General features: G+C 39.9%; 1 protein-coding gene across 1 annotated transcript; it reads right to left on the minus strand.

Moving 5' to 3' along the window:
- Positions 1-11: 11 nt before the first annotated feature.
- On the minus strand, positions 12-27,987 carry TECPR1 (tectonin beta-propeller repeat containing 1). The gene is made up of 25 exons (XM_067306274.1): positions 27,909-27,987; positions 25,137-25,369; positions 23,266-23,448; positions 22,650-22,772; positions 21,859-21,984; positions 20,041-20,215; positions 19,843-19,943; positions 18,266-18,367; positions 17,724-17,869; positions 16,362-16,888; positions 15,294-15,439; positions 14,155-14,310; positions 13,468-13,617; positions 12,646-12,803; positions 11,222-11,349; positions 10,846-10,948; positions 10,060-10,156; positions 9,576-9,655; positions 9,193-9,249; positions 7,503-7,677; positions 6,164-6,299; positions 5,007-5,099; positions 4,152-4,258; positions 3,491-3,610; positions 12-2,159 (listed from the first exon to the last, which is right to left on the minus strand). Exons 2-25 carry the CDS (start codon positions 25,365-25,367, stop codon positions 1,959-1,961), a joined length of 3,621 nt encoding a protein of 1,206 aa, XP_067162375.1. The 5' UTR covers positions 25,368-25,369; positions 27,909-27,987; the 3' UTR covers positions 12-1,958.
- Positions 27,988-27,993: the final 6 nt, after the last annotated feature.

Genomic DNA, 27,993 nt, shown 5'->3' on the forward strand with positions numbered 1-27,993 from the left:
GTTTTTTTCTGATAAATTACTTTTATTTTTCAAAATTGTTTAAATTTACAGTAAATTTTCCTTATTTTAACTAGCCATAACAATGACATTATTTTGAAATTACTCTGTTTTCTAATTGTTTCAGATGGCAAATGTTTAGTAGCCAAACATTTTATAATTTACCTTTTGTTCACTTAAACCCAACTTTTTACAGTAAAATAGGTGAGACTTGGCAATGCAGGGAAAATGCAAAATTACATTAGAAAGCTTATTGTATAGTATCAGTTTGACTGTTGAACATGTAAACACCAAATATTAACAGAAAAAACAAAATCTGACTTTGTGATAAGATGCAGAGGAAATACAATCCTAATAATTCTCTAAAAATACATGATAAAGCTATTATATTTATTTGGACAAGATGCTGTGCAAGAATTATGCAAAACCTATTCATGGGTATTAATGCAAACACAAATGTTATTTACGACACTTGCAACAATTTATGTATATAAAACAAACCTATAATCACATATTGGAAAAATTAACAGGTTCTTTAAACAGTAAAGCATCTTAAAGAATCTTAATTCACATTTGGACTTGGAAACAGTGCTTTCCATGGCATTAAAATAACAAATATATTTAAGTACGTGCAAACATTAGTTTTACTTCTACGAATACAATACTTGAGACCACACCACATTATTCTTCATATAAAAATAACTTCATACACAGTCACACACACACACGCACACACAGGAGAAACAATTGTAAACGGCTGCCGGGGAGAAACTTGGTACCCTCCTGAAGCAGGTGGGAGAGGAAGCTTTCCCAGCACTTCTCAAGGAGTGGATTTTAAAGAATAATTTCACGTCACAGTAACTAAAATTCCTAAGCAAGACAGAAACAAAGCATTTCTGAGAATAAAAAGTTATTTCTTTTTGGAAGAAGGGATGAAATCAATCGCTTAGTAAACAAAGAGCAGAGCCTCGTTCTGAACCCACATTAGTATACCCTGGCAAAACCCCACTAATATCAATGAAGTTGTTTCGCATTCCTACCACTGTGAAGTCAGAATCTTATTTAAGACCTCCTCTTATGATGAAAGCATAATTTTTAATCAGCTGGAACATAGCCTAATTCCTCAAAAGTGTCTGGTTCCTTCCAACTTCATTATTTAGGCACCTGTATACCTTGATTATCAGGGGCTTCAGTTAAGAGGGAGAAAAAACATGCTTTATCTGCCTTGGTCTGACACTTTAGAATGAGACCTTATCACTTTTACTCAAACGAAATAGGACCGTACTCTACTTCCTGCATAGTCCCACTGACACCAGTGGTTCCACTTGCTGAGGAAGGTACCACTCACTGTGAGCAAAGATAGCCGAAAGTGGCCCTTCCTGGTAACTGCACCCTAAGCTGAGCTGTACAGAAGTTTGTGTGTATATGCAGGTATGTAGTTTTACTGATGTAAGCAAGACCAGCATGACCAAATTACATGCTTATATAAGCAGGACATACATGAGCAAAGTGCTCATGTGACTCTGAAATGACTCTTGAAATCTTCATTCCTGCTCAAAAATGAATGTAAAGTATAGTGTGCAAGATGCCTGAGTATGTGAGAAACGTAGTAAAGGGAAGTGTAATATTCATAAAGAATAAAATAAACGTAGTGAGCATCTGCAAAGATGTTCACATTCATATAGTTTTGTAGCAGCTATGGTAAAGGATCAGAAATACATTGTGGCTACAATGCCTGCCTGCTTTGACAAAAGTAGCAGTTCTATCAAGTCACATTTTACTAATGATGTAGTAGAGGAAACCACTATTTAAATTACTCCATTACAAATTCCAGTTCTAATGTAAAATACATTAGTAGCACAAAAGGGTTGTCTTTTTCTTTCAGCAGTACACATTTGGGGTTTGTTTCTTTTTAAATTATACTGACTACTGTTTGTTTGCAAGATGTAGACAGTGAGAACTTAACAATTGACAGCATTTCTGTCCAGTTCTTGTCCTTCGCTGACCATCAAAGGGGTGGTTTTAGAAGGTTCTGTTTTCCCTTTACTCTCGTCGTCTTCTAAATCCATTGATCTTGCAGGGTCTTCCTCCGAAGTATCATGTGTAATGACCCTAGATGCTTCAGTTGCATTTCCTCTGACTGTAATGTGCTCCCATCCACCCTATAAAAGAATGATAAAGAAATATAAAAGAAAAAAGATCACCCTGCAATTAAAATATTTGGTATGATGCTTTATATACACTGCTAGTTTTATACTATTTGTTTTATACTATTTGTTCTTTGTAAGGAAAATTGTCCTGCTCTGGCCTGAATCAGAAAAAAGGCTCCTTGTAAAACAAAACGAAAAACGTGACAGCGTATGTAACTCCCAAAGAACCAACATGCATATGTACCTAGTCTTTTAAAATTCACGTGCAGACCTCAACATTCCCATTTGCTGCTTTTTCTGACCAAAACACCTAAAATGGGCGAGTGTAAGGGCCCCCGCTCCAGCAGTTTGGCTGCTTGGGCTCAGAGGCAGCTTGGTGCCCCTGAGGGCCCTGGTGACCTGGTGAGAAGCTCCGAGGCAGCTCTGCGGGGCGACTGCAGCCAGGGCCAACTTCCCTTCCCTTCCCTTCCCGGGGCAGCCGCTTTTAGCTGAGGCTCTAGCGCTTGGTCCCGCTCCTGCTGCGTCGCAGCCGTGCCTGTGCCTAGCCATGGGCCCACGGATCCGGACCCACGGACAGACTTCCCGGCCTCACCTCAGACCTGCCTTGTCTGATGATCTGGGCTCTGGGCTGCCCCGCAGGCCTGCCCCGCTCAGGGCTACGGGACAGACCCTTACTGGCGCTGCCGCTGCCCTGCCCTGCCAGCCTTGTTACCGCCCTCAGCTCCCGGCTCCTGTCCCCGAGGGAGCAGCCAGCCTTTGCTGCTCCCTGACAGCGAGATACATGAAGAGAAAGCTTGAGGGTGATTTTTGTTACGGGGAGTTGAGCGGGGTCAGGCATTCACCCAGAGCCACGGGAGTTTTTCCACCAATTTAAGAGGGGCCAGGACCTTGAAATAACCTTTCTCAAAACTGAGGGTAATACAGAGCAACAACAGTGAGGAATAATCCTGTGCAGAATAGGAAGGAATCTACTGTTTTGAAATGTTACTTTATTATTTTTTCTACTATAACAATGACCTAGTCAAAATGAATACTTACTATCAGTTAACTTTCTCCTACCCAGTTTTAATTTTCCGTGTTCAGAACTCTGTAACCACTATAAAAAAGCTAAAGTTTAGTAAAATGCAAATAAATGACTTTGCAGTTATAACTGAATAACCCATTCTATTAAGTTAAAAAAGGAAGTAAAACTGAAGAACAGGTCACTTTCCTGCAGCTATACGCAAGCCTTAGAAAGTTGACCTGCTGAAGCAGCGTGGCACCTTCCTTTCAAAGGCAGTGCCAGTTAATCAGTAGGAAGCTGGATACCAGCTCTAAAGCAGTATTATGCCCCCAGCACTTACCCCAATGCCATAATCCCACGCGAGCCCTTTAGGTTCCATGGGCTGAACACCAGTCCGATGGCAGACTGTCCCACAGCTCAGACTGTGACTTCCTTGCACCTTGTCAGCTATCACCCAGACCTTAAGAAAGCAAAAAAAGGCAATAAAATGTATTCTACGTGCTGTTCTTCCCAGAAATTCAAGTTCTAAAAATTCTTAAAATTAGTCTTCACCCTTGTATAGAGCAATACTGCTCAGTTCAGTCAGAGAGAAACCCAAAGAACTAGACACTGGAGCTGTAGTGAAAACATTGCTAAACAGTAAGACTTCGCAGGAAAGATTTACTCTCATTTTTTTTCTGAAAAAGAAAAAGAAAAAGAAAAAAAGAAAAAGAAAAAGAAAAAGAAAAAGAAAAAGAAAAAGAAAAAGAAAAAGAAAAAGAAAAAGAAAAAGAAAAAAAAAGGTGTTTACAGCAAAAGGCTGGCTGTATCGCTATTTCATTGGCCTGATTTTGTGTTGCTGTCAGGATGCCAGTATTTAAACAATCACCTTGTGGAATAAATAAAACTAAACAAACAAACCAAAAAAACATTGTTTCTGAAGAACATTTAATTTAATTAGAAAAATATGTTAAACATAATTTTTAATAAACTAATAAGATGCAAGAAAGCCTAATACACACCTGGTCCAGCGGCCCTACAGACATTTTACGGATATTATTTGAAACATGATCCCAAGTAGATCCTTGAGGGTAGCTTGGTGTGATACCTTGCCGATACCAAAGATTGCCTATAAAATAAACAGTCTTAATTACAACTCTGGATGACTACTTGTATAATGTGCTAGTAAACAACACAAGAAATCAGTAGTTAATACTTGCCATGTTCTGTGGAAATGCATTATGCTTTTGACTAATGTGTTAAAGTGAAGGAAGATATAATTTCCTCCTTTGGAAGTTATATTTCTACAGTTTTTCTTTATAACTTTCCTGAAAAACAGCAGATACTCTATTTTGTAAAATTTCTTGGGGGAAAATGTTTATATAAAGAACTATGCATTAGAGAAGTAAAACAAATGAGATGGACATCTCTGAAGGAGACCAGTGTTAAAGGCTTTTTTCTTTTACAAGAGGAGCCCTCACAATTTGTCTTGTATTGATGGTGTAATTTTAGATTTTGCAAAAGGAAGGTATTCTTCTCCAGTTTTGTACTTCCTAGGATTTCAGACAAAAATCCTTCCATGCAATTCTCTTCTTTGATATTCATCTTCATTAGATATTTTCCAAAAAATAGCACAGATGCTGGATTGTTATTTAAGGCACCAAATGTATCAAAATACAAGTCTTCAAAAACAGTACTGAAGCAGGCTGCCTACTCCATCTCTTTGAATATGAAATATTATTCCTCTTAGAGCAACAGTAAATTGTCCAAACAGATGATCTGACTTAAGACTCTCCTTTTAAATCAATCTATCTGATCTATACTTATTTTTTTTCTGAGTGCCTCTAACAAATATAAATAATTTAAAAAATGCTCACCATTTTTATCCAACACAAACACAGAAGTTCGTCCTACTGAGACTTGTTTTAACTTTTGCTTCTGAGGTGAAGGAATATGGTACCAACAGTCACCTAAAAGTCAAAAATACTTGAATAAAACATTGAGAAAACACAATTATATTATGAGAATTCTCAGGAAAGTCTGCAGTTGATACATGCAGCAGTGCACAAAACTGGTGAATGACATTATACTTGATATATTTTTACTAGCTGGTCTTGACAGACACATACACTGTTTTTAAACATCCCACAGGGAAAAGCAGATTAACTGCTATAATTAACAGGATTATTATTCATATGCACTGTTTTGCATGCCTATTGGAAAGGCCTGTGCTAAACATGTCTTTTTCAGACATGGTAGCATAGCAGAGCTTGCACAATGTGCAAGAGGAAGATTGTATCCAAAAAAGTTAACATTTCCTAGCTAGTAGGATAGATCTACGTAACAAGGAAATAATTCTTTTGAAGTACTGAGAAAAACAGCACAAAGTCCTCTTTATCTGGTGTCTGCTCCTTTGCAAAAAAGAAACAGTTACTGGAATTCAAAGAAATTTGGGCATCTATCTTAGGCTCTTCTGAAAACTCCAGCTTTTTTTTTTTTTTTTTTTTTTTTTAAAGCAATTGAAATTGCAGGAACCAGTGAATGTCAGCTTTGCCACAATGGAAGGGCTTCACTTGTCTGACAGAGAGTACGTGGAGATCTGGTGGATGCTATATTAACAAGATTCTCTCCCAGCCCTTCTGAAGACAGAAAAATGCAACTGAATGATGTGAGAAGGATAGAGGAAGCACTGAAGAAGTCAGTCATCTCCTTTCCAATTACGTGTACAGAACAGGAATCTGCTTTTATAAATCAATGCCTTCCATTCCCTCTTTTGGTTCTCTAGCCTGACCTTTCTATGGAAATTTGAGCTCAGGAATTTAAGGATAAAGAGGGAGCACGAGATGGGAAAACACTTTTGACATGAATGAATCTGTAAAAATAATAATAATAATAAAAAAAAAAACACTTCATGGATCTGAATATATTAAATTTCCTAGTACAGGTGCATGTAAGTAGTGAAACAGCAGCTATTTAGCTGCATCAGGCTAATGAGCTCCGCTGTAATGGCAGTCTCCAGTTTACAAGTACTGACCTGCAGGTTTTTTTGGAGACACAGAACCTCGATAGAATGCAGAACCATCTCTCGCAATAGCCCACACTTGGTAAAATGCTCCAATTGAGATGGAAATGAAGGGCTGATCTGTTCCCACATGAAGCCAGGATGTTCCCTAACAAATCATGGAAGATGAGTTGTGAAACAGTGGTTAAAAACTCCATGACAAAACATTGCTGATTATTACCAAATAGGAAAAATCTTAGACAGTGAAAAAGATTCTGAAAAATATTTTTTATATACCTTTGTGACTGAACAGAAACAAGGTGCCTGATCCTCAAAGATATCTGGATATTTAACTCTTTGAAATTAATATCTGGGCTGAACTGTAGCAGGGCCTTTTCTGTTGAGATCACTGGAATTTAAGCACCTACATGTCTCTAAACAGGTGGGCTAGAGACTGTTTTAAATAACCTCTTTTTTTGATTATACAGAACAACAGTCCTACAAAAGTCTACCAACATGGGGGGTCAGATTCCAGACACAGAATTCCAGTTCTTGCTGTTGCACTGCTGTACAGATCTGTACTATTGTAACAGGTCTGACAGGAAGAAAAAAATCTTCCCTAGAACTTTTCAATTTTTTGCAGTTTTTCTTCAAATTCCATTTATTATTTTTTTCCTGTTGTAAATATGGCTTAAAATTAGTACATATCAGTCTTAATTTGGTGTTCCCACATATGCTTATTACTGTTAGGAAAGAACTATTGCTATTGAAGTTACTGGGGCCATATGTATCTTTCTGCATGTTTTACTGGACATTAACTCGCTATTTCTGTCATAGCTCATAAAAAAGACAAATCTATAGGAACATCCACGTCTACCTGTCTTTTAAGAAGAGTCAGTTCCAAGCCCCCTCCAACCCCCCCCAAAAATCAACAACGAACATACTCCTATTGATATCAATGGATATTAGGTTTGGGTCATAGTTTAGATAAGCTCTATCCCTGGGCAGTTTATTTAAATGGAATATACACATTATCAACAGTTCAAAAAAGAAAAAAGAAAGGAACCAAGCTATCAGTGCAGAAAGTGGAAATAAAAGAAATGTAATTCTCCAGGAGATACAATGGATGAGAGAGGTTACTGTAAATGAAGTAGCACAAGCTAAGGTAGATTATAGAAGAGAAGCAATATTGTAAGAAACGTGCAGAAAACTGTATTATAGTTGATGGATGAGGATTTTCAAATCTGTTACACAAAAGGGAAAAAAAGCTAACATGGTGCTTTGAGAGAGGACACTGCATGATGTGTTTATGTACTCAAATAATTACATTAAATAGACAAATAAGGCAATAAAAATAAACAGGGAGCCTTACAGCTGGATTTTGCTGTGTCACTCCAAGCCTGCAGAGCACGTCTCCTTTGTCACTGATTGCCCACAGTGCTACTGCTTCTTCATCATCTGCATCTGAACTGGGAATTATGGAGATGTCCCACAGGGTAACAGGAGGCACTTCCCGCCATGGCCCGTTGGTGACTATCTTACATTTTCTGAAGCAAAAAAACCCCAAACCCATCAAGAAGCATGCACTTTCTACAACTGAATTTACTCCCTTGTCCAGTGCAAACAATGCCCAAGTCCTCCCATTAATTAGGTATTATAAGAACTAGTTTTTCTTTTAGTTCAGAAGAGATTTACAACAATCAACTCATGTTTTGAGTCAAGTTTTGAATTTTGACAAATATTAAATCTGTTCTGATTTCACAAAGCTTTTTTTTTTTTTTTAAGTTACTTTCTAAAACCAAGGCCCATGAAGAAGTCTGCAGCTTGTGCTACACTGCTTCCTATCTTTCTAAAACTTCATTGGCAACAGCTGGATAATGAATGTTTGACCCCAGCTGAGAACTCCACTGCAGAGAGAAGAACTCTATACCTGGTTCATTCCTTACAGGAGTCATTTTACAATTTATTCTTTGGTGGGGACCATTAAAAAGCAAACAGAGCATTCCAAGGTAAGCAGAGATACGACAGCTCTATATTAAAGAGTTGGAGCTGGGTCATTTTGGGAATCAATACATTTTTCTGTGGGAACTGCAACAAACTAGTGCTGTTTTTTAGGGAAACTATATTGAATCAATCATCAGAATAGCTATTTCTATGTATAAAGAACGTCCTACAGACTTGGGACATTCCTCCATTCTTCAGTTCTGAAAACCAGGATCCAGCCCTGAGCTGTTTCCTGTTTGTTTTCAATTTTAAATTAATAGTTAAAACAAGAGAAATGTTTAGGCTTGAGGGTATTTCTCAAGTTGTGTATTTTATTTCAAGTCACCATTTAGATTGATTGGATGCCACTTCTTTTGTTGTACATCCTGGAACAACAACAGTTTGATGCCCCAGGGCCTTACTTAGAAGGTATTGTACAAGGGCCAGAATACGAGCTTTGTGGCCATTGTAGAACAGTGTGTAACTGTAGGTTCACAGCAATTTATTAGCATAGTTATTAGGCACTTTAGTACAAGAAAGCATAGAAAAGCCAGAAAAACAGTGAATGCACAGATTTTCCCTGCTTAATAGAATATGGTGATAGTTTGCTATTTTCTCTGGTTCCATCTGAATAGCGTACTCTTGATTTAAATGTAGTTGGGATTATCTGTGGCCTAGTACGTGCTATGTGGAATTTATAGGTTAAAACTATTAATATAAAAGGTACATGTTACCAGTTGTTACAAGTGACCTAGTAAGTACTAATGTATCTAGACTCTACCATACAGTAATCATTTACCATAAGGAAAACCTGATACAGAGTATAACTAGCTGGCTTTTATCTACAGATCCCACAAAAGCAAATAGGATATCTGCCTCTTAAGGCTTAAAATGAAAGCCATAATGCTACATATTAAAGAATGTGAGCTTCTCTACCGGAGATGGGTTGTTTACTGCACATATCTTTGCTATTGCTCTTGTCGATTGTGTGAAAAGATCTTCCCCTCATAACTAAAGGGGACTTTAGGGAACAGTCGGTGTTTGAGTTCCACACTTGTATTTTTATCTTAGTTCCTCACCTTGCCCAGCGCCTCCGTCGGACGAAGTCTTTCATTGTCTTGTGACCATGGTAGGACCTGCCAGAACAGATTTAAATACATGTTCACAAGGATGTCAGAACATTTGTGACTTCAGTGGCAGCCTGACAGGACTGTCATGGATCTGCCCATCAGACACCCGCTGACTTTGTCATACTTGAAACTCGACAGTTTGCTAAGTTCACCTTGCTGCCCTACCTCCCCAGCAAACTCCAGTGTTAGCGTCTCCACACAGAGGGAGAAATCAAGACACACTTCCCCTGTTAAAGCATGGCTAACATGCAAACCAGCAAACTAGAAGAAATGAGGAGTTGAATATGCTATTTGCCTGCTAGGCTTTTAAGTAGAAGAAGGTATCGCCTTACGCTGGAAAGTCTGCTGCATACTGCCAGCCTTCACGATCAGTTCCACCCGATGTATTAAAATCAATATACCAGTCGGATACCTATTGTCAAAAGGATAGTTTCAATAAGAAACACAAAAAACCCTAATGTATAATAAAAATAACCTTTTTCAGTATTTCCTCTCTGTTGCTTGGACTGCAACAGCTTGCTAGAAACATTCTAATATTTGCAATATAAATTCATACAAAGGTTCCCAAGTCTGTCTTTTTAGAAATTCAGTTGAGACAAGGGATATGAGTAACAGAAGTCTAAATACAATTAAACAAAAAAAATCCCACTCAGTGCTTAACATTATTTTAACTATGGGAAATTACTGCTAACGTATAAATGGGAAACCAAGGTTAAATATTATGATAAACACAGAAAGAAAAATCTGGGTCATTTGAGACAAATCCTAAGCCTTCCCTTCCTTTCTTAGTAAAAGGAATTTTAAAACAAAATTTACCCAAGACCACTGCGGTGAAGGAGGCTTTGTATTCATTTTGGTGCACTCCTGCAGGCCAGATGCATCACTCCACATGTATCTGTCTGTGGGCAGACCTCTGTGATGAAACAGTTTACAAAGAATGCAAGGTCATTTACAGCAACAGAGAATTTAAAAGGGGGGAAAAAAGCATATTCCTATTTTCCTAGCACTTCCTATTTTCATATATGAAACAGTCTTCAGTCATTAATCTCTATATTTAGAAATATCACATGAATGAGGAGGGTAGTGGGAAGTAATCTGTACAAATGCTTCCAATTACACCAGACTCGAAGTCAACGTCAAACTTTTCTTTGGAGAGTAATATTTCTCACTATGATTTAAAACTGGAATGTGAGTCCTGAGTTTCTCTGACGCAGACATCCAGACGTGAATATTTTTTTAGATATTTCTGTTCAAATACAGTATTCAAGGACCCAACATATTTAGCACAATATATACATGAATACATAGCTCCTAATACAAACTGTTGATCTATGGCCTTTATACTGAAATATGTTGTAAGCAGGCAAATTTTGTGCACTCACAAAACACAAATGTGTAATGCTTTGCTATAAATGCATTTTGAATGAATATTTACAGATCTAGGAAGTTCAAAGACTGTACATATTCAATCTCAGGTTAATAATAAATGTTGAAGAAGACTGAAGATAGAATTAACTATAATAACTGTTTTGAAAAGCTAGAACCCCTTGATGCTTCATTTGACGACAGTAAGAAACACGCTAAAAAAATAGAGTAAATAACCTGCTGCTATATCCAGTGACTGGATTCCACCGTTGGTTCTCATAGATATAAACGCATTTCACATCTGACTGCGTATAAATATTATCAGCACTACTGGCCAGTCCTGTGAGAAATAAATCATTTGGGTTATGACAAAGCTAAACCTTAAAGACACTGCATTTTAAATTCCAGTAGCCACAGTAACGTTGGTAGTTATCCTATTTCTCACTTCTAAGCTGAAAATATAAAACTCTAATGCCAAGTTCTTCCTCATGTGTGACATGTCCACTGTATAATTCTGCAAGTCAGACAGGCTAAAAGAAGGACGGTAGTTTGAATAGCTGACACCAGTCAAGAGCAAGAAGCGTGTACACCACAGCAGAACAATCATCCTTACCTTGAATGAAGCCACCCCCATATCCACCAGTGTAAACCCAGGCTGTGTGATCATATCCTATGCCCCACACTACGCCTCGGTTATTGCACTCTATCGTTCGAAGATGACCTCCAACTTGACGCCAAAACCTGCCAGAAACGGGACAGTATTTTACATTTAGTCCACACCACAACCATCAGGAATGCATGCTTCCCCCCACATACACCTTAACTGTCTTAAAGAAAGGCAGCTTTAGTTGCCAGTTTGTTCGACCTCTGTCCAATCAGTGGGTGAAGGCAGTTGACAATTGAAAGTATTTCCTTTAAACAACTACTGAAAAGTAATTGGAAGGAACCTTTCTGCCTTCACTTTGAATTTTCAGGCTTTGAAGTCTTGTTTTCATTTAATTTTGTGGCTTATGCTTTATATTTTTTATTAAAATACTAGTTATGATGATCTTGCTAGTATTTTTACCTTTTAGTGGCCACCACCAGCCTCAGCATTACTTTCACCCTCAATTTTTTTTTTTTAAACCTAGGAATCTTCTTTATCTAACAAGAAAATAAAATGATTTATAGATCTGCTAAGGAGCTTGGAAAATACAAGGGGCCATAGAGGATTTCTCGCTAGTCATCTCCATCTCAGCAGGTTAATCCTTTACTGGGGCTTTCTGTAGCCAGTTGGCTATGGTACTTGTCTTGGGAAGAATGGGGAAACAGAAGTGATTGCAGAGGAGTACTTCAGCTACGGCTATAAGAGAAGATCTAGGTCACAGATCCCCCATGATTTGTGATTTTCCAGATGCTCGAGGTGCCCTGCCCTGGAAGGAAAATGACTAAAGCATTTCTCACGTGTTATTATTCAAAGACACTTTATGCAAATAACTTGCAACTGCAGACATTTTTCAAACTGAAGATCCGTCTTTAACCTGCCAGTTCTGAGGCTGCTATTTCTGTGCTTGGAGAGCATGCAGGACTGTGTTTTCATAGTTGTAATGTTCAGCTGTAAAGGAGTTGCTCCTGGACTGTTGTGAATATGGAGGATTCAGAATTTCAGATTTCCTGACTCATACTACCAAAAGCTCCAACTACCTTAGTATTACAGTGATTAGGTTTACTTTCAGTCCAGGCCGTCTCTTAATTTTGATTATTATTTTATTTAAGATGCAATCCAGAAAACCTTTCAAGTCATTCTTGATGGAATCTTAAACAGAAAGGCTTTTGAAATCACATGAATAGCTCCAGCATCTAAGAATTAAAATATGACCTAATGAATTTCTTCAGATGCACTCAGGAATATGAAGGCAGCCATTAACCTTGTCATGGATAGACATCTGCAGTGTACTAGAGATTCCAACAGCCCTGCAAAGCCACTGACTTGGCATGAAAGATCGTCTTTGCTGGATGGCCTCCCATGCAGAGAGAATAGCTTCTGGAAGCTCTTACATTTGATCACATGGCATCAGGTGTGGTCCAGCCTCCAGTTCAGGACTTGGCTCGCTAACAAAGATGTCTCCTTTACAAGTAACTGACCAAATGGCATGGTGGGAAGGAGGGCCTTGAATCCGTCTGCTCTCGCAACAGGACATGCTCAGCAAAGCCAGCTACAAATCAAGGAAAAAGCAGAGAACTAGAAGGCTCCTTTTACAATGTGAACAAGCATTTAATATAGATGCTCTAATACTACAAAACAAAGCTTCACCTTTACAGGCTTTTGCAAATCAGCAAAGTAAATCAGCAGCTTTTTGCTCAAAGGCATTGTAATTCAGCGTTTTAGAAAGTATGAACAGAATCACTGGAATTACTGTGATTTGCAATATCCGATCATTATGCAGTATCCTTCAGGTGTTCCACTACTTCCATGTACATATGCATGACTGTCTGTACATAAGAATCCCTACATCCATCACTGAAAAACAGCTTTTTCTGAGCTATGCAGTGACAACAGATAACACAGAAGAAAAGACTAGCCGAATTAACTCCTAACTCATTCGTAGCCTAATCCATACCCAGAGATTTCCAGAAGGAAAACAATTTTGGTGTTACCGTAGAAAACTGCTGCATCAGGAAGTCTGCAAACTCTAGAGGAGACAGGAAGCCTCAGGTGCCTCTAAATAAACTTGAACAGGACTTTTTGGATACCCAATCCTATTGTCAAAATAGATAAGGACCCTAGATATTGTAAGTGTAATGCTCAGATTTCAGAGACTAGGCTTTATGTTTTACTTCAAATATTGCCAGCTTGAAATGGAAAATTCACAGTATTACCCAGTCATGCATTTCTTGCTCTGTAGTGGCTGCTAGACGGATTGGCCATCTCTGTTTCGTTCTTTCAGGTGTATACAGGGCAAAGGAGTGTTTGGCTTCATTCAGAACTTCAACTAGAATAGTGACTTCATTCAGGAACACATGGATATACTAGGACAAAAGAAAAAATGTTTGTGATTAAGGCAAACTCAGATATACCTTCCTCAGCACCAACACGTTTGCACTTCAGGACTATGAACATTCAGCTCCTGCCAAGTATAGCAAAGAATTAATTCTTAGTGCAGGAAGAATCCCGTTCATGAAGTGGGGCTAAATATACAATCCTTCATTAGCTCTTGTGTCATATTGCCAATATGCATCAACCCAATTTACAAAGACCCTGGCCAGCCATGCATGGTTCTTTCTTTACAAACAGGAGCATTTTGTACTTCCAAAATAATTCCTAATTAGTGCAAAGCTGATGGTTTAAGTGATGTGGATGCTTGCTGACTTGGAATTTCTGACAGGGGGGTAACATAGCTATAGTTAGAAAAGCTTTTAATTTGCTATTACCCTAGGCTACATTTGAATTGGTTCCCAAAATTCAGAACAGTGTATCATAATTTGCCTCCATTTAGAAAACTTTGTTTTCCCTTCATAGTTTCCTCTGCCAAGTGCAGTTCTGCCAGGGGTTTCAAATGAGCACACCTTTTTCTCCTCATGATACATGTAATAGATGAACAGGATGCTGTCTCGCATTCCGTCACTCCCAGTGAACTGTTCAAGTGCAACTCGAACATCCATCCATTTATGAGGCTTCCAATTTCTCCACCATTGCAAGGTCCCAGTTTTAACCCAAACTGACTGTAACACAAACACAAGTTTACAAGAACAGGTAAACAAACTCTATGACTCCTCTCCTTCCTCACAAGTATTATTTCTTGTGATAACAAGGAATCCCTACTGCAGGTTAGTCTCTATCGTATCAGTTAACTTTGACACAGAGTATACCAAAGCATTCAGAGAGCTGAAAACAAAATGAAAACTGGTAAAACTGGATAATAAGGTATAAGTAGCATGGGTACATCAGTATTAATGAATTCTCTGCAGAGATACCGTGTTATCACACAGATACTAATCAACTCTGGTGTGTTCCTTGTTAACTTTAGCAAGGAAAATACCACAATTTCTGTTCTGACTTTAAAGGCTTTTGACAGAGTCCTTTTAAACTTGATTAAAACTGTGAACTCCAAGTGTTTTTTAATCAGATCAACTGCATATGTCATTTTGCAGTTAGCAATGAAGGGACCAAAAACCTGAAGGAATCTGAAGAGAGCAGTAGGAATCTTGTCAAAGAGAACTTTAAACAGAAGTGCTGCTATTTAAATACTGTTATTGACATTACTATCATTGCCTTATTTATGCAAGTTATTTAATCCCCTGATGGTTGCAGAGAGAAAAAGCTCACCTGAGTCTGTGTTTCAATTAAGGAGCCTCATCCTGTGGTAGAATAATTCATACTTGTTCCACTGCTCACAAACATTTCTCAAATGTCTGTGGATTTGAGGCTTTAGTGTATTTAAAAATGCTGATTGATGCTGCATTACCTCCTGAACAAAACGGTCAAGCTAATGTTTTTACATACTGATTGCTGAAGGTTTGATAGACTGCTAGTTTTCCACAGGGAGCCTGGAGAGTGATACTCCAGGGCAGCAGTCAGACAGAAATAAGGACAAGAACATAAGGCAGACAAAGTTCAGAGCACTACATCTGAAAAGTACTGTTGATGCCCAGCACTGACCGATGTAAGTGCTTACTAGAAACAAATAGGCGTCCTCATTGCTTACCTGCTCAATAGCCTGTTCATAGTGCCTAAAATTCTCCAGTTCCCGCTTTGTCCTTTCACTGAGCTGTTGAAAAATCTGCTTTCGCCATGCTGCTGTCTGTGCTGGGGTGATAGACAGAGAAAGAGACTGCACAGAGGATGTCAAACCTAGAACAGAATCAAAACCAATAAACTCCAGTGAGCTTTGAATACCATTTCATGAAACAGGCACTCAAGGAAAAACACAATCTTGCTTTGAACACTGGACCAAATCAACCCAATCTAATGTAATTTTTCCAGTTAGTACTTTGGAATCAGTGTGTTATAGCTAGACTTCATAAATAATCCAGATAAATGGGATCACTAGATAATTGTATAGAATCTTTCAGAGCTAGAACTATATAGCAGGGGGAGGTAGAATATACATCTTACAGATTTTGTGACTAAACTGCAAGATTAGATAACATAATGCATGAACAGTTACACTGTTACTAAATATTAGGAAGCCACAGTTCATGACAATTGGTTTATTTTGAAAACGTGATTCTATTCCACTGTCTGTCAAGAATCTACATTCTAACCCTATCCAACTATCAGCTGGGCTCACATGTGCAATGCCTCTTAAAGTAACTTCTCTATCTTACCCTTGTCTCAGTAGGAATGGTAGCAGCAAGGCATTACTGTGGTATTTTGTATCTCTCAAGGGAGCCCTCTTAATTGCTTTCAGTTACTACCAACTGATATTATGGCTTTCTTTTGCCCGAAGTTCCAGTTTCAGTGCCATGAAAAACTAGATGCATCTCCAGCACACTGATTATTTTGCATAATTCTGCCAGAAACTCAGAGAAATATCACCTTTACATTTATATCAGATCTCAATCCAAAAGTGCTTTGCAGCTAAGTGCATGCAGCACTGTTCTCAGACATGGAGCGTAACAACAAACTGCAATAAAAGCAAATGGGTTCTAGGAGGTTCTGAGCTATGGTGGTTGTTTGAAAAAATCATCATCATCATCATCATCATCCTTCTTAAAGCAGCAAGATAAATTGTGATTGGGACTTAGGGTCGGTTGTGGTGAGTGGAGAGTACCTGATGGAACAGAGAACCATTTCAACGGGCTGTGTGAGTCTACGAGACAGCCTCCCCCCGACACCCAGGCCCACAGTGGATGCTCATCAGCTCCATACTGTTCTTCAGCTCCCACAGAGAACATGCCCAGGGAAGTCAGGCTGGATGTTTCCGCAAAGGTGCTGACGGAGAGGACTGGGTGCTTTTGGGCCTCCTTTAAGTCAATGTTTGTCCACTGCAGTTCTGCAGAAGGATTCTGGTTGGTAGAAGATTTATGTTTTTCAAGATTAGCTTTCTCATTACTAGTCGAAGCAACACCGGCTTCTCTTTGATCAGAATCCAGAGGATCCACCGTCAAATTTGCACTTATTTCTGCTGTCTGGTTGCCTGCAGCATTACCACTGTTGCTGGCTGCAGCTCCCAACGGGGGAGTGTTGGCAAGGTTCATGGATACACTTGGAAGCTCTGTATCAGAGGAAGTATCTGCATCACCATGAATGATCGCATTTGCTTGGTTCTGAATATCATCAGTAAAGAAACAGCCAGCACTGAAAGACAAATTGATAATTAATTATCATTCAAAGCATTATAAATTAGCACAGGCCTGAGACCACAGACATACAGAGACAGACACAGCCTTTCAGCTTTAGGAAAGAAACAGCAGACTTCTTTCTTTAAAGGTCAAACTATCATCAAGGCGAAAGTGTCTAACATAACTCTGCACACCAGTCTAGTAAATCTGAGACATAGGAAGATGTTTGATTGATCTTTACAATCAGCAGTGTTGACTGCCTACAAATCTCAGGAAAACATTGAAACAACATCATATTTTCTGAATATCAAATAATAAATAGGATTTTTTAGAGCCCATTAACTTTGTGATTTTTCTCTTAGCTAGCGAGTGCTTCTACTCAGAGCACGTTCTGACTCATAAGGTTAAACAAATGGCTTCTGCAGCACTCCCAGCTTCGCTGGCACCACTCGCACAGCCAACAGGTCAGCAGTCCGCAGAGAGTTGCTGATTTAACCTCCCTAGGAAAGAAAATGGGACCGTGACACTCAGGAGAAGGAAAATCATTAAGTAGAGATGACATTCCTTCACAGGTAACATTCCATCCTATTAGAGACTGGTTCTTGATAGCAATAGCAAATCCCAGAGACATAGACTTTACTGTAAGGATGCAGTGAATTCCAAAGTGGGAATATCAGCTTCTACTCAGAGTGAACTTTAATGGCAAAAAACCCCAAATACTCTTTGGCATGTATAATGGTTAGAGACACTTCCCCCCTCCTCCATGTCTGTACTGTGTGAATGTACAGAAATATCTCCCATCATTGAAACCCCTGGCTTATAGAGTTTAGAGAAGGTATCTTATTAAGTACCTGAGCAGACTTGTTGAGCTCCCAGTCTGAGATCTGTCACTCTCTCTGCCAGATACAATTGCCTTCCATGTCTTCCCACTGAGCTCACTTGGCGTGACACCTTGACGGAAGTAAACAGCTCTGTCATCGCAGCCAATTCCCCAGACCTAGGGAAGGAAAGGGCTTGAGGAAGGAAATGGCATGGAATGCAGATAGACACCATCCACAAAAAGGTGCAGTGCTGGAAAATTCAGGGCAGGAATCTGCTGGACTCTGCATTTACCATTTGCATTCTTCTATAGTGCTGATACTGTAGATGAAATATAAAAGTCTGTACCACTAAGAGAAGACTGTTTGCACCTGAATGTGTCATACAAGAGGCATGCTGACTGTTACCTTCTGGTAAATAATTTGGCTATGCACTCCTTCCTAGAAGCTCAGTCACATGGACCTCTTGTTCAGCTGTCCATATAGCACTGCTGACGGTCCTTATGACACGTGTGAATACTGCCTATATAAAGAGGAATGTAAGTGTCTTCACAACTGGTATACAGCTGTCTTACCTGGTTATTTAAGCCTACATTTACCATCATCATTTCTCCAACCATTTCAATCCAGCTTGTTCCGCAAGGATTATGCGAGTTCACACCTCTTCTAAACCACACCTACAACAACAACAACAACAAAAGTCTAAAGTTTGCTCCTTCTGTACTAGCAGGCAGACAGTTAGAATTTAGTCCCTTACTCTTAATCTCCAATACTAACTTGCCACATTGCCTTAAGAAGGCAACAGCCTTCTTAATGAGCATTGGCTCATTTCCTTTATCAGGTAAAGATAAAGTAATTCTCTTAGTAGTTTCCAGACTCTGTGTACGTGTGACCCAACTAGAGCCAGAAAAGCCCACAAGGATGATCTAGACATTTTGTTATGACTTTCTGTAACAGTCTTAGTCTCTCTGCCACTGGAAAAATATTTTCTATTACATGTTAACTATAAGGCTATTTTTGGTCACTCTGAATGGACTTCCAAATAGTGTTTCTACCTTCAAACCTGAAAAGCAATGCTAAGAGAGAGAACTGCAGATTTTTTTAGAGGTGCAGCTTTTAGAATTGTCTCTCTTAGATTAACTTTTACTTATCAGAAAGTGTCTGTCTGTGGGCTGGGTACCTCTAGAAGTAGGATGTGGCCATATAATGGGAAGCAGCTACTGTGGAAGTTGTTTGTCAGCTGAATCACATAACAGACTTGACTATCTTATGGCAAATCTGAAGGAAAACATATTAGCTTATCCACATTTACAGTGGTTTTACTTGGCAGATGGAGCAGGCTGAACACAGTCAGTTACCATGGCTCAGCTGACAAGCAGTAACTCATTAAACCAAGGTAACTCAATTATTTACAGCTGCCATACCTATCCTTATGCCAAAGCAAGTGCCAAAGGGGGAGTTATACCAGTGGTATAGCTATTTTGGTTAAAATCACTTCCTGTATTTCACTTATGTAATTTCCTCAGGTAAAGAAGCCCTTAAGCCATACAGGCCACAAGGAATCTCATTTATATTATCCATCTTAAATTGTCTGTAAATTCTGAAAACTACAATGTCAGAGTAAGAATCTAGAAGTATTACAATGTCTTAGTGTTTGAAATCAAAAATTGTTTTCTTCCCAAGCAGAAATCATTAATGTTTTCGGATGGCAGATGAAGGGATTTGATTACCACCAGCACAAAAGCACTCTAGGACGTTCTCAAAGACTTTAAGTTAAAAACCTAGGAAGCAAGTGAGACAAGGCTTTGTCTCTTTGCAGACAAGGCAAGGCAGCCAGAATTCCGTTTAATTTTGATGCTTAATATCCCTTAATAGTAGGCCCCTCACATTCCCCCGCAACATACACACCTACCACATCTGTGTGACCTGGTTTTAGAAAATTCCTTCTCAGAGAAAAGCAGAAAGTCTACTTGGAGTTACACACAACTATTTACATTACAAAGCACAGAGCATTCCCATAACAACAGGGGGACTGGGACTCCCCATGAATGTAGGGAGTTCAAATCACCAATATTTCCTATGAAAGTTACATGCAAGCTTGAAAAAGCAGGGGCAAAACAAACAGGGGAAAACGTAGCATGACACCTCTTACTTTTCTATCTTTTGTAACACCCCACACCACGTCAACACCCACAGAGATGTGCATAATCCCATTTTCAGAGCTTGGTGATTCCACAATACTCCAGGAAATTCCTGCAAGAAACAAAACCAGGAAACCATCGTAGGTTAGTTTCTTATTCTACACTTTACAAATCAGAGGGGTTCCCTGCTAAATATAACAAAGATTTACCCTGAGGGTTATTCCTGTCAATTCCTTCTCTCACAATAGCTTGTCCTTCCCAAAGAGTTGCCCAAAGGAGGTCATATGGTCCACAGCTGATCTGTACAACTTCTCCAGGAGTGGCGATTAAGGACCACGTAGAACCTTCTGGATTGCGATGGCAAACATTTTCCCTGTACCATACCTAGACAAAGAAAAAGAAAAAAAAAACCCCACTTCTTGGAAAAATACCAATATAAGAATGAAACCAGTCAGACAAGCATGAAGACAACCTGGACTGGAAAGAATAATCCGCCTTTAATAACAAGGTTTTTTTTTTAAACAGTGTTTGCACACTGACCTTTAAGGATAGTTTTTGATGTTGGTTACGCAGTTAAAGTCCATTTCCTTATGTACTAAGGGAGGAGGTGTTTCTACAGCCTGTCTTTCATCATGCAAGTGAATCCGGACTGAGCATATGACCTACTGCTACAAAGTCCGCGTATATATCAACATTTAAAAACACTTGAGTAGATTTCAAGGCATGTTAAATAAACCAGGAATGAACAAAGATATAACACAAAAACATTATCGTTAGATGAGAGCCCAACCTCATTTTCACTGAGCAGAGCTTCCATTCTCTGTACAGCCCTCAGTGGCATCCAGCCCACTTGCTAGTCTGGCCCTACTGTCTGTGCACTTTCCTGGAGACTACGGTGGAAATAGGAAGGTCAAACAGAAAGCACCATGTGGTGGGCATATGAGTGTTCCAAAATATGACTGCTGAGTGCAAAATCCTCCTTTTTAGAAATATTTTATTTTCTCTGGGAACTTTTGCTTGGGAAATTAAAACATTTTACAACATCCGTTAGGTAAAATTGCAGAGTGGGATGCTGTGACTTATTACTGGGAAGCCTGAGGCACAGGGAATTTTATTCTAAACAATTTAACCAAGATTGCCTCCCTCTCCAGTCAGGGACAAGTGTGAATGAAATCTCAGACTACCTGTTACGATTATTACATTCTTCCCCATACGACCGCAAGTTAGGAATTGTCTAGAGACAAAGGAAGGCTACTCAGATACATGCTGTAAGAATGAAGGAGGGAAAGCAGAATCAAATCTTTATAGCACACAGCAAAATAGGAAAGACTTTACGATGGGCCTAAAACCAAAAAATGAAAGATGTCGTTTTCAACAAAAAATAAATTAAAAGCATTCCAGAGCTGGATTCCACACTGCCAAGTCAGGAGATTCTAATAGCAATCTCACACCTAGTATCCCAGAGTTTTAGTAAGCAAAAGGCCAGTCTGTGAAGGACTAAGGGGAAAATCCAGTTAGCTAACAATTCAAAACACCACTTAGGGCTAGCCTACATTTCCTGATCAATGATAAGTTTTGGAAAACCATTTTGTATCTCTTCCTTGAATTAACTTCTGACTCTTCACCACAGAGACATGGTGCAATGCTTTGCAACAATCTTTATCAGGTTTTAAGGCTCCTTCTCTTTGTTAGTGGTGCCATACTCTGCACGCAGCCCTGCTGTCTTCATGAGCATTTTTCAGAATATAGCACACTATTCAGCACAGACTTTTAGGATTCAGCTGTTTATACTGTTTTATTGCTTCCGTAACCTTGAGAGATACTAGTCCTGAACCCTCCCTTTCCATTTAGAACGTAGGTTGTTAAATAATGCAGTCCTAAAGCAGCTTTACATCCTCTGCTAGACACACCACCAGCATAGTTCCTTACCACCATAAGATGGTAACGCACCTGCTTTGCTTTAAAAGCATTTACCTCCCATTCAATATTAACTTTGATATGAGAAAACTGATGGAACATGCACATACCCTTCCTTGTAAAGAAACCGCCCACACTGATAAACGGCCAACAGGCTCATCAGTGATTTCCCATCCTCCAATGGAGATATCATTGAAAGGGTCTGGTAACTGATCTGGATCATCATGCGATGTAATCTGAAGCAAAGAGAAGGAAGATTAAGAACAAAGGAAGAGACACTGCAAATAGATCGTGGTGATATGGCTGGTGGCTTAACTCAATTTTTGTAAATTAGTTTATATATCACTTTCTAAAATGGCTGAGAATGAAGCCTCTTCCTCTCATTCCAGGCTGCTATATGCAAAGGGAGGGGAAACACAGCTGAAGCAGCATGAAGGAATTTGTGTTTCATCCCCTACCAAGAGGAAATTTTTGCTCACAGACTACCCTATACAGGCATTATTTATTGAACTGGAAAGCTGGAACATCACAGATTACAGTTTTGCACATTCTCAGAATGGAAGTAAGCAATAATTACTCACACAGATAAAGGACATAGCTAGGTGAATGATGCTAAACAGGTACTACCTTGAAAGAAAAATGTTTGGTCATACAACCAAAGGAACTTAACAAATCTGCAAAAGAGCTGGGCTTCTAACTCCCACTGCATTACCAAGGGATTTGGCACCTTATTACCATTGGTTTCTATGAAAAATCCCAATTTGCAAGAATTACAAGATTGGAAGCCAAAGAATCCATGTCCAGCCTACAGAGCAGTGATAAAAAGCCAATTTCTCAGCACTTCCGGTTGATTTTTTTTTCCAGAAATCAGTTTAGTTCATATTTAAATGAAATCCAGAACCTTTGCCCAAACATCCCGTGATTTGTATCTCCTGTATCTGATCCACCTCCTGCGTCGGACACAAGAATTCCATTTCTTATCCTTTGTGTAGGTGCTGGGGAAGTCTATGGCATAAGTCCAACCCTGAAAACAGAGGGTTTCTTTTATGAAAATCAGGACTAAGGGAAAACTGGAAATCATAACTCAGAGCAATTGTGCACAAGAGTCACTCCTACAAACATAATACAAATTATTGTGCATGTCTTAACAACTCTGATTAACAGATCAACTAATTCTATGAATGATTTACGAATCATGTCCTAATGCCTCTGCATGATACATACAGAACAAACAGGACACAGTAAAGCATTTTACTTTGTTTACAGTAAAGATCTTAAACAGGAATGATATCCAGTTGCCAACATTTCATAGCCTGATCCAAAGTTCATTCAAGTCTAATAAATAAATAAATAGAAACATCCCCATAGGCTTCAAAAGCCTCCAGACAAAATCCTTCCTTGTGCGGTATTACAGCTGAGCTATTTCCCAGCAGGAACTGGCTATGGGAAGTTAGTGCCTTTTATTTTACAGACTGAGGATTCCCAGAACAGATCTCTTTTTGGTATTGTTCACCTACCCCTTTCTCTGTTGGTTCCCCTCCAATATTTTCATCCACATACCAGTCAGACTCCCACTCCCAGTGTGGTGAAGGCAGTGTGAAACTATCAAGCTGCTGATGTTTTAGCCCGCTCACATCACTCCACTGCCAGCGGTCGCTGGGCATTAATTTCTCACAAAAGCCACCAATTGGATTCCAGCGCTGCCAAAAATAATAACAATTATTTTATTTAAGATCACATCACCTCATTGGACATATACAGAGCCATAGGGGTCATCAGGGATACACTTTTGTTCTGCACTGAAGAGGAAGAATTCCTGTGGTGAATGAGAGTTCATACTCTAGGCCCTAGCTAACACCGTCCTTGGAGGAAGCTGCTTTTAATATCAAGGGCAGGCTGACTGCAGAGCTAACCCCCAGTCCAATAAATTGCAACTACATAAAGAGGAACACCTGATGATATAGTTTACTAATAAGTAGTGCATTTTCCTTTGGTGATGTGGTTCACCATGAAACTGTAGCATTAGAATAATGCTGTATAAATGGCTTTGGGATCTCTAATCTAATCCCCAAGAGAAAGATAACTAATATCTTGCCTATCCTAGAAAAACAGCATAATTGCTATGCCAGAAAGTATGTCAGGATAACTACATCAATAAATCTTTTCCTTGTATCTCATGTTACCAAGAATTTTTGCAAATCTGGCTTTAACCAGTTTATAGAACAAATAACTCACTAGAGTTTTCGCCAATGCAGCTGTGATATTTTTGTCCAAACACTCAACCACTATAGAAATACTAGGAAAATTTGTCATGTAAAACTGCCCTCCATCTTACGGTACGAGGAAAATGAATGCTTCAAGATCCTTTTACAATTGTTATGCAAAATATTATATATGCTTACTAGGAATCTGGCAAAATTGCTTTGCATGTTATCTATAAATTATTCAAGATTTAATTTTTTTGTTGTTAGCTTTTGCAGAATATTTCCTTCTGTGCTTCCTAGTATTTTGTTTTCCTTCTTTTCATAGCTTAGAACAAACAAACAAAAAGAACAAATAGATTTTAAAGTTTTACATTTTTTAAAGAACATGTTTATATAACTAATGCTTGGAAAGTTGTATCAGTGTTAAACAATTTATAAAATTAGTTTGTTGTATTTTTACCTATGCAGGTAAGCTAATGTCTCTCCTCAACCTCTGTTTATCCTGTTACCCCTCAGAAAGCAGAGAAATGAGCAGAACAGAATTCTTTAATTTTCTCTCTCAAATGACTTTTGGTTTACTTAAAAACAAAATAGATAGATTTCCTTTAAAATATTATTTTAAAGGCATTCTTTTGAAGTATCTCACATAGAAAGGACCATCTCACATAACCACACTTCTGTGCAAAGAAGTTGGAAATACATTGTACTTTAACAGATAGTTAAGCTTTTATTATAGAATTCTTTGAAATGCAGAAAAACAGTATTTGCTTAACAATAATATATTTTTGATGATGTAACTTTACTGCCTGGCAGCTACACTGGACTGGAATTTTCTTAAGGGGGTTGTGTGTTTGGCACTAAGGAAAGGAACACATGAGGTGTAATGGGGCAATGTCCCAGTCTGAAATGGCTTGCTTAAAACAGGCCATAGTTGACACTATTGTCCAGTTTTGGTGAGAATGGGGAAGTATAATCTTCATTTGGAAATTAAAGTATGAAAAGAATAGCCTGTTATATGGTACATGCATATTCTTCAGAAACATGTGGTAAGAAATTAAAAAAAGCAAAACCAAACAATCTTCCTATGGGAAAAACACACAGAGACAACTGATCTAAGGATTTGCTGCCATTCCCTTCTGAAGAATACGTGGCAATCTAACAGAGGTACCCATAACGTTTCATACCTGATTCTCATAGGTTTCCTCCTGGTATCTAATGGGAACGTCACCTGAGAATACGTAGGTGTATACTTGATGATCACAGGCTATTCCCCAGCAGCACTGTTTGACTGCAGAGACCCGTTTGAATTCCAGCTGTGTATCCTTACAGAGCTCCCAATACTGGCCAACAGTAGATAGAGTGTAAACCCTCCCAAAAATGTCGACAGCCCACAAAAGGGAACTGGACATGGCCATGTCTGAAAGGCAAAAAACCAAGTTATTAATAGAAATGACAATTTTAAGAAATGGATCTTGAACCTACTGTAGATCAGTTCCACTCTGAGCCATCATCAGTCATATCAAATAAAAAGTAAAGAATGATCTTTTGAAAAGAGCCCACATGAAGCAGATAACCAGATCTCTTTCAGTAAGAGCTGGGCATCTAAACACTTAGATGGCTCTAAAAATCCAAGTTAAAGGTCTTCCTGCCAGCACGCTATTGTCAATACTACACAGCCTTACAACATTAATATGGCAGCTTTAGCAGGCTGAGTACGGAAGGCAAGGCTGCACTGAGACACAAGGATGAAGTAGCACGGGAGAGTTTATAGCAGAAGGCTTCACTCTCCAGAACTGGTAATGCCCTGCCCACACTGCTCATCCCAGTCCGGAGTATCTGTATCTCCTTAGCAGCCTCCTCCTGGCACGTGCCAACGTAGCCACACGAGTGCGAAGGGAAAGAGCTGACAGGAGCTTCTCTGTAGGTGCACATCTAGTTTTAATCCATGGTCATCATAGATTATTCTGGGTAGTGTCTACTGCTACCAGGAAACCTCTTTCCAAAGTACTCTGGTGACCACTTTGGGATCTGATCTTTAAGTATACACATGCATACACCTAAATGTACATACAAACTATTCCTTCTGCAAGCACTGTTTGACTGCACAGAATTGTTTGTGTTTCATTCCATTTTTTTCACTTACAACTTTATCCCATATCAGCTGCCATTTTCTTGGAACTGCAGCCATACTCTTAATGGAGGGGTCAGCATTTTATCTTAAGCCAACCCTTTCAGAAGTCAAGAAGGGCTAGGTTATTTCTAGGTCATTACAGACCTTTTCTGTCAGTTGGCCTTCTGGAGGCCATTAAACTGAAAAAATTTCCATTACTCTCTATGAGCGACAGTGAGGACTATCAATGAGTATTCTGAATTTCCCTTCCTGGGCCCCAGCTATGTAGCTAATGTAACTGGAAGCAAAGGTAGAAAGAGGACTCACATCCAAACCAATGAAGGACAAGGGGAATCCTTGCTTAGAACCAGCTTGCAGCACTGCTTCGTTGTTGTCAAAGGGCAACTTTGCTTTCAACACGAGCCTCAGCAGACTTGCCTGCCTGCTTTCTGACTGATAATTAGCAGTGATACAGAGGGACTGACTAGTCCTGGGCACATCAATGGTGAAAGCAAAACTGCTGAGAATTTGGAAACAGCGAGGCCTATATCTAAGAACAGCACAGTAAATTCACATGGAAACCCAGGGAGGATGTTTTAGAGGGCAGGAGGGAGAAGGCCAGAGGTGCACAAAGTCTCATCTGCTGTTGTGTTGATATCCTTCACTTCTGAGAGATGATGATGGTAAGTACTCTAAAATAAATTAACCCAACGGGAAAAAAAGGGTAACAGTGGGAAAAAATATATAGCAATACAGAATGACTAAGGCTCAAAATTCTCCTATGATGAATCCTCTAGTTTTGGCTTTTTAGGTTTTGCTTGTTGTTGCTGGGAGGTAGTAGCACTCTGTGCTTTATCCCAAATTGTGCATGTACCAATGGGAAAACAAAGCTCACGAAAATAAGCCTTTCAGAATTAGCATTTAAAATTCTTCAAAACAGTCTGTATAAGAGCAGAAAACATAATGCATTTAATCTTAAATAACCAGAATGCCTGTGAGTCTGGAGTCAAGGAAGCATTACGGATAATGCAGTGAAGATACCTGCCTAGAGTAGTCAGATAATAAAGAAAAGTGATACTTGGGTGTATCACAGGTGAGCAAATATACAGATGAACTCAATGACAGTCAAGGCAGACAAGAGAGTAACTGGAGCAGCTCACAAAAATGTAAAGTTTCAAGTATTCCAAAGAGTATGGAGTTAGGAAAAATGCAGATGGGACCGACTTAAGATATTCAAGGCAGCAAAGATAAGGGAGAAGCAGTTTCTGCTTTTTTATAAAAGCTTTTGAGACAGAGAGTGTGGGGAAAATCATGGGAATGCCAAAAGAATTGGCGGTTACAAACCGCTCCAGGCACCGGGCTGCGGCCGCTCCGCCGCGGGTCAGGGCAGCGCGGCCCCGGCCCGAGCGCCGGCGGCTGCCGGGTGCTCTCGGGCTGGAGACACCAGACCAGCCAGAGCCGCCCTCCTCCCCCTCCTCCTCTTCCTCCTCCTCCTCCTCCTCTCCCGGCGCGACCGGGCGATTCGGGATACAAACAAAACTGCTGAGTCGCTACCGCGGGGAGCCGCCGCAGCCCTTTGCTGCGGCGCCGGCTCGCAAAGCCGCCACCGCCTCACACAGCGCAACAGCACCGGGGGCAGATCGTAGGCGGATCTCCCGCCCCGACCTCCCGGGCGGCTCCGGCCCCGGCGGCCGCGGGGGGCACCGTCCAGGGGAGCGGGAGGCAGCGGCGGGCCCCGGCCCGGCCCGGCCCGGACGCCCCCTCTGGCGGCAGCGGGGCGGCTGGCAGCGGCTCCCCCCGCCCTCCCGGCCCCGCCGCCCTGCGCGGCTCGCGGCTCGCCCCTCACCTGCCTCCCGCCGGCCTGGCCCGGCCCGGCCTCGCCGCCGCCCCGGGCGGAAGGAGCCGCCGCGGCCGCCCGCAGCGGCGCGAGG

The sequence above is a fragment of the Apteryx mantelli genome, chromosome 16 (genome assembly GCF_036417845.1).
Source record: "Apteryx mantelli isolate bAptMan1 chromosome 16, bAptMan1.hap1, whole genome shotgun sequence".
In the NCBI taxonomy this organism is placed as follows: domain Eukaryota; kingdom Metazoa; phylum Chordata; class Aves; order Apterygiformes; family Apterygidae; genus Apteryx; species Apteryx mantelli.